The sequence below is a fragment of the Bubalus bubalis genome, chromosome 18 (genome assembly GCF_019923935.1).
Source record: "Bubalus bubalis isolate 160015118507 breed Murrah chromosome 18, NDDB_SH_1, whole genome shotgun sequence".
In the NCBI taxonomy this organism is placed as follows: domain Eukaryota; kingdom Metazoa; phylum Chordata; class Mammalia; order Artiodactyla; family Bovidae; genus Bubalus; species Bubalus bubalis.
This window is the reverse complement of record NC_059174.1, coordinates 38,781,884-38,795,803: the sequence shown is the minus strand read 5'-3', so window position 1 is coordinate 38,795,803 and position 13,920 is coordinate 38,781,884. Positions and strand designations below refer to the sequence as shown.

The 13,920-nt window shown below is 41.0% G+C and overlaps 1 protein-coding gene across 1 annotated transcript in view; it reads right to left on the bottom strand.

Annotated features, from left to right (window-relative positions):
* Positions 1-433: 433 nt before the first annotated feature.
* The window catches only part of PKD1L3 (polycystin 1 like 3, transient receptor potential channel interacting), a 78,186-nt gene continuing 64,699 nt past the window's right edge, over positions 434-13,920 (bottom strand). The window contains exons 25-32 of the mRNA XM_045163453.1: positions 10,769-11,084; positions 9,742-9,875; positions 6,151-6,275; positions 5,239-5,399; positions 3,743-3,953; positions 3,208-3,309; positions 1,404-1,535; positions 434-602 (exon numbers count right to left, since the gene is read on the bottom strand). Coding sequence (XP_045019388.1) covers positions 477-602; positions 1,404-1,535; positions 3,208-3,309; positions 3,743-3,953; positions 5,239-5,399; positions 6,151-6,275; positions 9,742-9,875; positions 10,769-11,084 — 1,307 coding nt within the window. The 3' untranslated portion in view covers positions 434-476. The remainder of the gene's footprint in view (positions 603-1,403; positions 1,536-3,207; positions 3,310-3,742; positions 3,954-5,238; positions 5,400-6,150; positions 6,276-9,741; positions 9,876-10,768; positions 11,085-13,920) is intronic.

Here is a 13,920-nt window from a genome sequence, read left to right as displayed (position 1 = left end):
AAGTAACTAATATTGGGTACAAGCCAGACCTTACTTTTGCTCCCTGGATATTGTGGATGGACAGCTGGGGAGTAAGAAGCCCGTTTTGATCTCTGTATGTAAGCCCAGATAGTAATCTGGGAGCTGGCATGGTTACTTCTCTGTGACAGCGCTCCCCTGAGCTAGATCTCATGCTTGTGTCTTTGATTATAAAGTTGCAGTGAGCTTACTTGTGACTCATATTTTTGGAACATGAATGGTAAGTGCTGTCTAAGTTGCTTCTGGGCAGCAGAGTTGGTTCATCCTGCATCACCCTTGTAGTGTTAACCCTTTTCTGGTAGCGCCAAGGGGATTTTTGATACTTCACTAGGAAAATTAACAAAGTATATTGTAAACATTTCCCAAAGTACACCATGCAAAGATCAGTGTTAATATACTCAGAAGTAATAAGCCACATGAGGAGACAACAGGATTAAGGTAACTCACCTTTTAAACCTTCATTTGTCCATGGCTGTTGCTGTTAGGGCTGTTTGCTTACATGCGCTCTGATGCTGCTGGATCCCTAACAAACTTGACAGCTTCAGCAGCAGCATATCCATCAGTGTGGCCTCTCTCTCAGTCTGCTGGAAGACAAAAGGAAAAAAGTGAGGAAACTGAAGTTGTTGCTAATTTTGGAAGGAAAAAGTACCAAAGATGTAATTTTTAAAAGTAGATATAAAGATAGTTTCGTTTAATGGTTTATTGTCAGGCCTTGTCAGCAGTGTTTCTGCTACTTAACAGTTGAGAACCAGGTATTTTAGGACACTGGATATAGAACATAATGTCAGTCACTCAGTTGTGTAACTCTTTGTGACCCCCTGGACTGCAGCACACAAGGCTTCCCTGTCCATCACCAACTCCCGGAGCTTGCTCAAACTCATGTCCATCGAGTTGGTGATGCCATTCAACCACCTCATTCTTTGTTGTCCCCTTCTCCTCCTGCCTTCAATCTTGCCCAGCATCATGGCCTTTTCCAGTGAGTCCATTCTTGGCATCAGGTGGCCAAAGTATTGGAGCTTCAGCATCAGTCCTTCCAATGAATATTCAGGAATGATTTCCTTTAGGATTGACTGGTTTGGTCTCTTTGCTCTCCAAGGGACTGTTAAGAGTCTTCTCCAACACCACATTTCAAAAGCATCAATTCTTCAGCGCTCGGCTTTCTTTATGGTCCAACTCTCACATCCATACATGACTACTGGAATAATGTACTTTTAGTAAATTGGGTTTCCTAGTAAAATGGTTGACAGCAGTATGGAGACTAATAAAAGGAATATGCTGATACCGTGTGTTATATCAATCTGTAATCTTAAGAAGAGCTAAATCTGAGCTTTTCCAGGGATAAAAAATCATGATACAGCTTATAGCTTAGTTACTGAGTTACTTACCTTAAGGGATTTCCTTTCTTTACCAAAGGCCATTAAAATGGCAGAAACAAAAAGGTTAATGATCACAAGTACCATCAAAACAACATAGGTGAAGATAAGAAAGGAGCCCAGGACTGGGTTTACAGCAGTAACCTGAAAAGACAATGGAACACTTTGGGTTTAAACACTGATAGTTTAATTTCTGCTTTAAAAATGTAAAATATGTGCTAATACTTGGGATATATTCACATAAGAAAACATTTCTGCCTGGTGGAAACTAGAAAAGCAAAAATACTAAAAAGGAAAATACTTTTGAGTGGACAGAAGAGCAAGAGTGACTGACTCTAAGAGTATATAAATAATTATGCCTTCGGGGCTTCCACAAGAAGATAACAGGTAAGTTGTAGTTGTAGTAATGACTCATGGGAATTTCCTGGCAGTGCATTGCTTATGACTCTGCACTTTCACGGGCTTCCCTGGTGGCTCAGATGGTAAAGCGTCTGCCTGCAATGCGGGGGTCCTGGGTTTAAACCCCAGGTTGGGAAGATCCCCTGGAGAAGGAAGTGGCAACCCACTCCAGTACTCTTGCCTGGAAAATTCCATGGACTGAGGAGACTGGTAGGCTACAGTCCATGGGGTTGCAAAGAGCCATGACTGAGTGACTTTTTCTTTCTTTCTGCACTTTCACTGCTGCGTGCCCAGGTTCAGTCCCTGGTTGGGGAACTAAGATCCCACAAGCTGTGCAGCTAAATAAATAGACTCAAAGCCCTTGTGAGTTTTGGCAAATCTAGAAAATACATCTAAATACAGAAGCTTCAAGGAATAGCAAGAGTGTATTGAAAGAATACATAGAAACCAGAAATGATAATGGAGATGGTCTCTGCTATTCCATGCAATTTCTACTCTTAACGTAGGATATCAGAATGATAAGCTTTGATCAGAATCTTGCCAGTTTCACTAATCTGAATTGGAATCAGAGAGTTTTTTCTCCCTGGTCAAATCTATATATGCTAGTTTTGGGGACCCAAAACCTCATCTGGGTTTCCTACTTTATTTTTTATATCAAGTAGAAAGGGATTTGTGTAGGTAGTTCCTGGGGGGAAATGACACCTCTCTGTGACATTCAGTTCAGTTCATTTCAGTCACTCAGTCGTGTCCAACTCTTTGCAACCCCATGAATCACAGCACGCCAGGCCTCCCTGTCCATCCCCAACTCCCAGAGTTCACTCAGACTCATATCCATCGAGTCGGTTATGCCATCCAGCCATCTCATCCTCTGTCATCCCCTTCTCCTGCCCCCAATCCCTCCCAGCATCAGAATCTTTTCCAATGAGTCAACTCTTCACATGAGATGGCCAAAAGTACTGGAGTTTCAGCTTTAGCATCATTCCTTCCAAAGAAATCCCAGGGCTGATCTCCTTCAGAAGATCTGTGACATTAGTATTTGTAAACATAAATACTGTAATTCTTTGTGGAAATGTACCTCCCTAATTATTTCAGATCATTTCCAGCTGTACACGTCAAAAGGCTATTGAGAAAGCAGCAGCAATCATGTTATTTTAAGTATGAGAGCCCTGTGTCTTGGGCAGTAAGATTGAGGATACAAGAGATGAGGAATAATGGACTATGTGGTTAGAAAAGGAGGTAACAGCCACTCAAAAGCTGTATCTATAGGTAGTACCATAAAATGATGGCAAAGGTTCTAAATTTCTCCCTTTTCCAGCATGTAATGGTACAGTAGAGGTTGCTTTTATAAGCAGTTCTCGTTTGATGTATTAAACCAAACATAATTCTGCAAGGAAACCAGGAAGAGAGGTTTTATTACCTCCTTGTGATGAGAGATTCCCATGAGGAGACTGACAACAGTTACTGCTGAACTGAGAAAAGTTCGGTAGTTGGAGATGCTCCATCCAAACAGCAGGTTAAACTGAAAAAGAACCGTCAGGTGGGGTTGGCAAGCAGCAGAGGGGGCTGCAGTTTGGGTCCTGAGATGGTGATAATGATGAGGTCAATGTAGACCCAATGGAATGGAAATTAAAGAATATCCTTAGTGGCCATTCAAATTACTGTGCCTAAAAACTAGGCAGAATTCCTTTGTGATTAGTGTTTTCATATAAATTTACTTGACTTTCATATCTTGTGAGTTAAAATGTTATCCCCATTTTAAAGATGAGAGAAATGTCTTGAGCTTATAATACTGCTGGTTAAATATGGACATAACTAAAACCAGCTCTTTACTATCTTCTCCAAAACACTGCCAGCTTGGACTGTGACTTTCCATTTAGCAACCTTTTCTAAGGAAACCAGCGTGTACTCCAAGACCACAGCACTCAGGACAACAGACTAGGACGGGTGCTTACCACAATGGCATAGCCTGTCAGCAGGATCAAGATGACCAGCAAGAAGCCCACGACCTCGTCCCAGGCTTTGCTGAGTGTTCTGCCAATGACCCGCACCCTGGGGTTTTGATACAGCAGGCTCCATAGCTGAACTGTTGCCAAAAGAACTAGGAAACCCATGAGGTGAATGACAGCTGAGTTGACTTTAACTGCCTCATAGAAGTTGATGAACCTGTACCAAGGAAAGCAGACACTCAGTATGAAGTCTGTGCCATCAATTCCTGTGATGTCAGTGTCTCCAGGGCTCCTCCTGCTCAAGTGCAGCAGCTCTGTAAGTCCCATTCTTGTTGACAGAGAATGCTTATTTCCAGTGTGGCTTCCCGTGGATGTGAGCACACTGGCACAAGGCCACATACTCGACTGGGAGCAGTGCTGTAGAAACCTTGGAATGCAGCCTCTAGCTGATTACTCCCGATTCATCCTATCTATCCTGAGTCTGGAGTTATCAAGAATTGGGGCCAGCCTCCACCACTACTCTAGTTTCAGATCTCTCCTTTCAGAAGAGATGCGTTAACCTAACGAGATGTATAATAATGCCAGTCTGTTTTCTGTAACACTCTAATCCTATGTTGTTCTCTAACAGTGGTAATTGATCCTCTAATAGATTTAACAGTGCTGAGTAGAGAGATGATTAAACTATAGAAGTAAGGGGTGGTTGGTTTCTGTAGTTATGTGAGAGATGCATTGATAATTTTATGTTGCACCAACTAGGTTACTTGGAAAGACCTCCACAGACATGAGTGAACTGGCACTTTTATTGTGATAAGATGTAGGCAGTGCCACACATCAGGCAGGACCTCAGTGCCAAGACCATTCAAACTGCACACTACACCACTGTCCCTGCACGAGCAACCCTCTATAAGGCCTTCCTGGGACACTGCTTCAGTCTTAACAGATCTGCAGACTGGGCTGTTGAGCACTGAAAGGTTAGACAAGCACCACATGGCAGTACTTTGGGAAATAAAATACTTTGTCTTTCCCACGAGAAAGACCAGAGAGGGTACCCCAAAGGGGCACCAGACTGCTGCTTGGTAAGGATGAGCTAAAGGATGAACATCCCTTCCCAGAAGGCAGCCCTCTTTGGATTTAGAGGTGTTCCATGTGTTGTGGTTCTATTCAAAGAATGATCATGTGTCATGTCAGGACTTCATTCCTTGGCCAAGGTGCAAAATGACCCAATTCCAGGCCCTTGTTATGTGAAATTTAATTGTATTATCCTAGATTAACATGTACCTAAGTACTAAGAAGGCAGAAGAGCTTTTCATATGTAATTAGCAGTTACCAGTTTCTTGTTAGGTGTGTTCCTCACTGTGGACAGTAGTCTGTGTTTAACTGCGATATTATACAAATAGAGATCTGGCAGAGAGGAAGAGGGGAGTTTGAAAGAATACTTGTGTAGCCAGTAAATTCTGAGCATCAAGTGAGAATATCCTTTGCTCCCTCAGGGTCCCTCTTACCTGTCCCGGTCATAATGGTATTGTACCATGTGTTTTTTATGTAGAGAAATAAGTGTCAGGTCAAGTCCCAAGATGACAAAGCTAAGGAGGATTATGCTCATATCTAGAAGGTTTCTTTTCCTCACGAAGAACCTCCACCTCTGCTGTTTCAACTGGCGACCCTAAACATAAGACACCACAGTCACTTGCTTGCCTGAAAGATTACCTAGGTCTTTTCCCAATGAAGTGTTACGAACTCGGGGAAAGCACTCAGCCAGGGACCTTTCAGATCCTTAACTTGGACACAGTTCTGGTCTCAGTTCTGCCTTGTAGTCATTCAGAGCTGCCACTTACAGAAGAGTTGGCCGTCCTTAAAACAACTGTAATTGTATACATTTATCATGTTGTGTAAACTTAATAATAAAGTTTCTCAATGAATTAAAACCCTGAAAAAATATTGCGTGTGGCCTAAGAAATGCTTTTTGGATGCAGTCATCTGAGTATTAGCTTATATAGGGGTCATGTGTGTGCTAAGTTGCATCTGACTGCAACCTGTCAGGCTCCTCTGTCCATGGGGTTTTTAGGCAAGAATACTGGAGTGGGTTGCCATGCCCTCCTCCAGGGGATCTTCCCAACCCAGGGATGGAACCTGCGTCTGTTAACATCTCCTGTGTTGGCGGGTGGGTTCTTTACCACTAGCGCCATCTGGGAAGCCCCAGATAGGGGTCATATATATAACTGTACAAAAAATTCTTTCTATAAACTTTTTAACTCTAGAAAACTGAACTACTTGGTGGAAAGCCAGTAGGTTTAACTGAACTCAGTCTTCCGGAAAGGAAAATCATGGCCATAATCCTAAAAGCAGCTCACTGTGGTTCTCCAAGTAATGCCTGGCAACACTGAGAATTTCTTACATTAATATTTTCAGTTCACCTGTGCAAAGGCATAGTAACAGACCAGTAGATAGTAGATGACTTGTGATGTGACAGACCAGGCAAAGTTCCTTGATATCTGAAGGGAAGTTAAAACGTCCAGTCTCATGGAGGTGAAGAAAGCACCTGAGAATAAGAAAGAACACCTGGAGTTAAGAGCCTTTAAATTTGCCTTCTGCCCTTCCAACTCTCTTTCAGATAACCCCAAGTGTTCCTGGACCATCCGTTTCAAATTTTCCTGAGTCTCTACATGTCACTTAGTATTTCCTCTAGAACTGTCATGAATATTAAATGGGATCATGTATGCACAGCTGCTGGAAGAATGTGTGGATTGCACTGAAAGTCAGGATTATACTGTTGATCCCACATAGAGGACAGTGTCTTAACAGCTGTTAACAGGTTTCACTCTTACCAAGTCAGAATGGCTACAGAAACAAACTGACCAGCAGTACTGTTGCAAAATGATGTTTCAGATAATTGATGATTGCAATGTAAACTGTGGGGTGAATGGAATTAAATGGAAGTGTGGTACCTTTGTTAAAGCTTTTAAAAATACATTTCAGAAATTGGTATGATGAAAAAGATTTGAACCTTTTCAAATTTAGACACTTACTATAACATTATCCCATGAATACTAACAGTATACCCTGCATACTCAGATGTTTATGAAGACAGACCAAAAAGCTTTATAAGATCATGAAATGTTTATAGACATAAATTTTTCATAAAGCCCCTAAATACTAGAACTAAGATGCACCCCTTGTAGTAGAAAGTTCATTTAAGAACAAAAGGAATTCCTGCCTTACATAGCTAGCTCTCATGGGGAAAGCCAGGACTTTCCCCATGTTTATTTTACCCCTAGTTTTTGAGTAGTTAAAAACCCTAGGAAGACTCTTGGGAAGCTTTCATGTTTCATTTTGAAACAAGTAGCAGAAGTGGTCCACTGTGTGTGGGCCTGGGAGGAAAACAATTCTGATTAGAAGTAAAACCTATGGTCATAGGCCACTTGTGGGCAAATTATGGGGGAGAGGGGAAAGGAATGAGGATTAGGGCAGACTTCCTGTTAAATGGGGAGGAACTCAACATACCCAGTGTCCCTCTAATCCCTTCCAAAATGCCACTGACAGTAAAGGAATAAGAAAAATGACCTAAAGATAAAGAGGAGGTGGGCAGATGAGCCTGGAACTGGAAAACAGCTGAATGACACTGCCTGAGAAGATTCAAGAAAGCTGAAACCTAAGCCAGCAGCACAGGAAACCCAGAAGGCAGCTGGTTCCTAGCACAAAACCCCACAAAGGCTGAGAAACTGAAGCCATCAGGTACCTCAGAAGGTAGAAGTTCAAACAGAACTAACAGAATCGTAAGTCTGGACATAAACAGTTAAAACCCCGATTTCCTCTCTCCCCTTCACAACCACGTTATTTACTACCCATCCTGCCTTCCTAGTAACATTTAGTCAGAGAGAATCTGAACTCAGGACACCAGGTATATCTATGAGTAGTACTCCACTGGAAAAGAATTCAAAGAAAGTTTAAATATTGCATGGTGAGACCCTTCCCATTCCCCTTCCTTTAACTGGCTCTGAGGAGTCTTAAAGGCTTACATCCTCAAGGCAGGAGAATGGAGGGGTCTTCCCTCTGCAAACTGCTCCCTAAAAGGACAGATACTACCTGACTAGTTCTGTCCATGCACATGGTGCTTCTAATTAGCACTTACTTGGTTTTACTGCCTCCCTCTTAAATATGACAGGACACTTGAATCTCTAACATTGAAAACTGGAGATCAAAACACCAAAAAAAAAGAAGCTCAGAGGAATTATAGAAAGCCTTGAAGGAGCAGAAAAAACCATAAACCTGTAATATCCTTAGTGAAGAGGATATTGCATCCAAAAAGAACAGTAGGAAACTATGAAAAAGAAACAAGGACAATTTTTAGAAATCAAAATATTCCAAAAGTGGTTTGGAAATTGAAGTAATTGCTCAGAAATCAGAAGGGAAGGATGGAAAATGAAGCAAAAACAGGAGGAAATCAGAGGCTCCATCTATGAATTCCAACATCAAAATGCTAAGAATATCAGAAAAAAGAAAAAAATAGAAAAATGCAAGAACATCTCTTAGAACTTAAGGGATACATTTCCAGATCAAGGGATGCACTGTGAACTCCATTCCTAACTCTGGGGACAAAGAGATTACTCTAAAAACTTATGGGAGTAAGGGGATCATCATACTTGTTAATAGCAGTATAAGAAGCTAGAAGATAGTGGAGCTAAACTTTTAAAAACTCTGAAAAACTACTGTATCCAGCCAAATGATTGACCAACCAAACGTGATGGCAGAAAAAAAGCTTTTTGGGGGGCTCCAAAATCACTGCAGATGGTGACTGCAGCCATGAAATTAAAAGGCGTGTGCTCCTTGGAAGAAAAGCTGTGACCAACCTAGACAGCATATTAAAAAGCAGAGACATTACTTTGCCAACAAAGGTCTGTCTAGTCAAACTGGTTTTTCCAGTAGTCATGTATGGATGTGAGAATTGGGCTATAAAGACAGCTGAGTGCCAAAGAATTGATGCTTTGGAACTGTGGTGTTGGAGAAGACTTGAGAGTCCATTGGACAGCAAGTAGATCAAACCAGTCAATCTTAAAGGAAAACAGTCCTGAATATTCAGTGGAAGGACTGATGCTGAAGCTGAAGCTCCAATACTTTGGTCACCTGATGAGAAGAACTGACTCTTTGCGAAAGACCTTGATGCTGGAAGATTGAAGGCAGGAAGAGAAGGGGACAACAGAGGATGAGATGGTTTGTGGCATTACCAACTCAATGGACATGAGTTTGAGCAAGCTCCTGGAGTTGGTGACGGACAGGGAAGCCTGGCATGCTGCAGTTCATAGGGTTGCAAAGAGTCAGACACAACTGAGCGACTGAACTGAAGGCTTTAAGAAAATGTACTTCCCTTACTCATTTCCAGGAAGTTACCAACAAACATACCAGCTGGTATGTGTGGGTATAAAACAGTTGAATTATCATCATAAGAAGATACTATTGGGACTTCCCTTGTGGTACAGTGGATAAGAATTCACCTACCAATGCAGGGGACATGAGTTCGATTCCTATTCCAGGAGGCTTCCACATGCCGCAGAGCAACTAGCCAAGCACAACTACTTAGCCTGTGCTCTTGAGCCTGTGTGCCACGACTACTGAAGCCACCACACCACAAGAGGAGGCCCGGGTACTGCAACACAGAATAGCTCCCGCTCGCTGCAACTAGAGAAAGCCACGTGCAGCATTGAACACCCAGCACAACGCCCACCCCCCCCCCCCAAAGAGAGACTATCTAAAACTGAAGATTAATGACATATTTAATAAGCATGCTGCATTTTTAGAGTAATTTTTAAATACCAAAGAATCCGTTAAATCTGCTTCTGGAGAGTAGGAATGAAGTGAGGATGAAGAGAGGCCTGCTAGTTTTTGCCTTGAAATTGTCTGACTTTCAAAATTATGTGCAATAGTTTTAAATAATTTTTGATATAAGATAAAGAAATGGGGCTTTTAGTGATACCCATGTCACAGAGGGAAGAGAGAAGAGGCCTTCATACCTACATTGTTGGACTCCAAAATCAGGGTCACTACACAGAACAGGTTCACATTAGCATTGAAGACCGCAAATTCCACAAAAAGGCTTTTGGTGCAATGGTCTAGCCACTGGCTCTGTTCAAGTTGCTGTAGAACTCTGGAAAAACAGAAGGACAGGCCAGCTATATTCTCCACTGAACTCTGCAGAGGAGGAAAATGCTCTGGCCTTTCTAGTATCACTCACAGAGGAGGTGAGAAGTGACATTTACCAATCACCTGTAAAATGCTTACTAATGCCCAAACTTTCACCGGTATTCACACCAAAGTTAAATGTTCAAGAAAAGGTATTTGGCATTTAAAGTCTGAGGTAGAATTAATTTTACCTCAACTGAGAATTTTCCTTCAAAATTAATTATTTTAGACTAGTATCTTTTAAAAACATTTTAGATAATACCTAAAAATGAAGATTCATGAAATAGCTAATAATACAGTGTCAATCACTTCTATTTGAAAAGTACTACTTTTAACTAAGCTATTTAGGTGTAAGCAGTCAAAATGCCATTTGGTTGGCATTGTTGTTTTTGAGAAGTTAGTTTCTTGCTGAGAATTTCAGTGAAGAGATAATCATTTTAATTTGGGCTTTTTCATACATAATGACAAAGACTCAGGATTTGTATATAACACCATTCTAACTCTGGCAATTTAATTTTGGCATTTTAATTTTGGATTGTTCACGACGTGGTGTCTCCTCTTATTTGAATAGTTTGCTGAAGCTAGAGTTGAGTTTAACTGCAGCTAGAACTGAAACTGATGTGTTTTTCCAGATGAGAAAAGGAAGGAGATTTGGCAAAGTGGCAACCCAAAATATACCTTTAGTTTGAGGTGGAAAAGGAATTTTTAAACTTAAAGATACATTTCCTTAGAAATCTAAAATAAAAGTGTCTACCAGTGCCATACATAGTATATTAGCATAATAGTGGCTGTCAAAACTACTCAAAAGGGTCCTTAATTCCAGCAAATATCTTGGACCTCCTGTTCAGGTTCACTCACCTGCGTGCATTACTGGAGTTTCTTCCAAGTCTCACAACATACCCTCCTCCAGAGTAAGTGGCAAATTCTCCCTGAATGGGGTAGCCACCCAGTGCCTCCTGATTCTGGTAATGCCAGATCCTGTCCGATTTCGTGTTGTTTATATCAGGGGGCCCCCAGTTAACCCCATAGTTCTTTGTATCCTCCTGAACTTGGTGAGATGGCTTCACTTGTTCTCGGAGAGATAGTTGAGTTGAAAAGAATGTGGCACCAGGAAGGCGAATCTGACGAAGTAGAACATTGCCCAAAAGAAAGGAGTTTCCATCAGTAATAAATCCTAGTGAGAAAATACAGGCAGCCATTAAAAAAATTGCCTTAGTAAGTTAGTAACAAAAAAAGGGCCTATTTTCACCAATATTTTTAAAAACATTTCTGGAGTTGCTAGCTAGCTAATATAATCAGATAAGCAAAATAAATAAGATATGAACATTTTTTAAAAGGATATGAAATTATCGCAATTTGTAAAATATAATGAGGGAATTCCCTGGTGGCCCAGTGGTTAAGAATCCACCCTGCAATGCAAGGAACGCAGGTTTGACCCCTGATAGGGGAACTAAGACCCCACGTGCTGCAGAGCAACTAAGCCCACGTGCCACAATGAGCCCTTGCACCACAACTAGAGAGTGTGTGAGCAACTGAAGATCTTGCGTGACACAACGAAGAAAGCCTGCTGCAACTAAAACTCGATGTAGCCAAATAAATAAATGAAGAAGACAATGATCTAGATAAACATTAAGAAGTGAAGTGTGACATCAAGAGCATAAAAGGGATAATTAGAGTGTAGTTTTTGTATGTGATGAAGATAAGTTGTTATTGGCTTAAAATAATAACTTATAGTAATAATGTAAAATGTTTTATGTAAGACTTATGGTAACCTTATGGATTTCCCTGATAGTTAAGTTGGTAAAGAATCACCTGCAATGCTGGAGACCCTGGTTAGATTCCTGGGTTGGGAAGATCTGCTGGAGAAGGGATGGGCTACCCACTCCAGTATTCTTGGGCCTCCCTTGTGGCTCAGCTGGTAAAAAATCTGCCTGCAATGTGGGAGACCTGGGTTTGATCCTTGGGTTGGGAAGATCCTCTGGAGAAGGGAAAGGCAACCCACTCCAGTGTTCTGGCCTGGAGAATTCCATGGACTGTAAGAGTCAGACATGACAGCGACTTTCATTTGACTTCACTATGGTAACTGCAAAACAAAAGCTATAATAGATACATAGAAGATAAAGGGAGAGAGGAATCAAAGCCTACCACTACAAAAAATTAATCACAAAAGACAACAAGAGAGGAACAAAGGAATTACAAATCAGAAAATGAACAAAATGACAGTTTTAAGTGTAACCTATCAATAATTACTTGGAATGTAAAAGACTAAATTCTCCAGTCAAAAGACGCAGAGTGGTTAAATGGAAAAAAAATACAAGATCCAACAATATGCTGTCTATAAGCTTTAAAGGTACATATAGGCTGAAAATAGAAGCATGGAAAAAGATGCTATGCATATCAACAAAATATTAGAAAACCAAAATTCAACAGCACCTTGAAAGGGTCACACACGACAGTCAAGTGAGATTTATCCCTGGGATGCAAGGATGATTCAAAATACATAAGCTAACAAATGTGATACACCGTATTAGAATAATAAAGGATTAAAAATTTATAATCTCAACAGACACAGAAAGAGCATTTGACAAAATTCAACATCCTTTCATGATAAAAACTCAACAAATTAGGCAAGAAGGAATGTACTTCAAGAAAATAAAAGCCATATATGTCAAGCTCACAGCTAAATTTTATACTCAGTTGTGAAAACCTAAAAGCTCTTCCTCTAAGATAAGGAACAAGACGAGGATGCCTACTCACCACGTCTATTCAACACAATACTGGAAGTCCCAACCAGCGAAGTTAGGCAAGAAAAAGAACTACAAGGCATCCAAATAGGGAAGGGGGAAGCAAATCAATCTCCACACGCACAAGAATGCAACTGAACCCTTTTATTATGCCATATACAAAAAATCAGCTCCATAGGATCAACAACTTAAACCTTAGGCCTAAAACTACAAAACTCCTACAAGAAAACAGAAAAAGCTTCTTGACACTTGGTCTTGACAATTTTTTTGGGGGGGATATGACACTATAAACGTTTAGGCAACAAAAACAAACAAGTGGGAGTACATCAAACGACAACGTTTTTGCACAGCAAAGGAAACAGTAAACCTATGAAATGGGAGAAAATATCTGCAAACTATGTATCTGACAAGGCGTTAAAATAAAAAATCCATAAAGAACTCATACAACTCAATACCAAAAAATAAATAAACCACACTTTTCTAAAGAAGACATACAAATGACTTACAGGTATATATAAAACTCACTAACCACAGGGATATACAAAAATCAAAACTGCACTGTGATATGGAGAAGGCAATGGCACCCCACTCCAGTACTCTTGCCTGGAAAATCCCATGGATGGAGGAGCCTCGTAGGCTGCAGTCCATGGGGTCGCTAGGGGTTGGACACGACTGAGCGACTTGACTTTCACTTTTCACTTTCATGCATTGAAGAAGGAAATGGCAACCCACTCCAGTGTTCTTGCCTGGAGAATCCCAGGGATGTGGGAGCCTGGTAGGCTGCCGTCTCTGGGGTCGCACAGAGTCGGACATGACTGAAGCGACTTAGCAGCAGCAGCAGCACTGTGATATCACCTCATACCTATCAGGATGGCTGTCATCAGGAAGACAAGAAATAACAAGTGTTGATGAGGATTTGGAGAAAGGAATTCTATTAATCGGAATGTAAACTGGTTACAGCCATTATGGAAAACAGCATGGAGGTTCCTCAAAAAATTAAAAATAGAGCTACTGTATGATCCAGCAATCTTACTACTGGCTATATATATGGAAAGGAAATAAAGTCACCATCTTGAAGAGACATCTGCACTCCTGTGTTCATAGCAGGATTGTAAAGATACAAAATGAGCCAACAAAGAAGCATGTATGATCTCTCATAAGTGGAACTTTAAAAAGTCGAACTTACAGAACCAGACAGAATGGTGGGTACAAGGGACTGGGGTGGGGAGGAGGATGGGTGGATGTGAAAGTACATGAGCTTTCAAT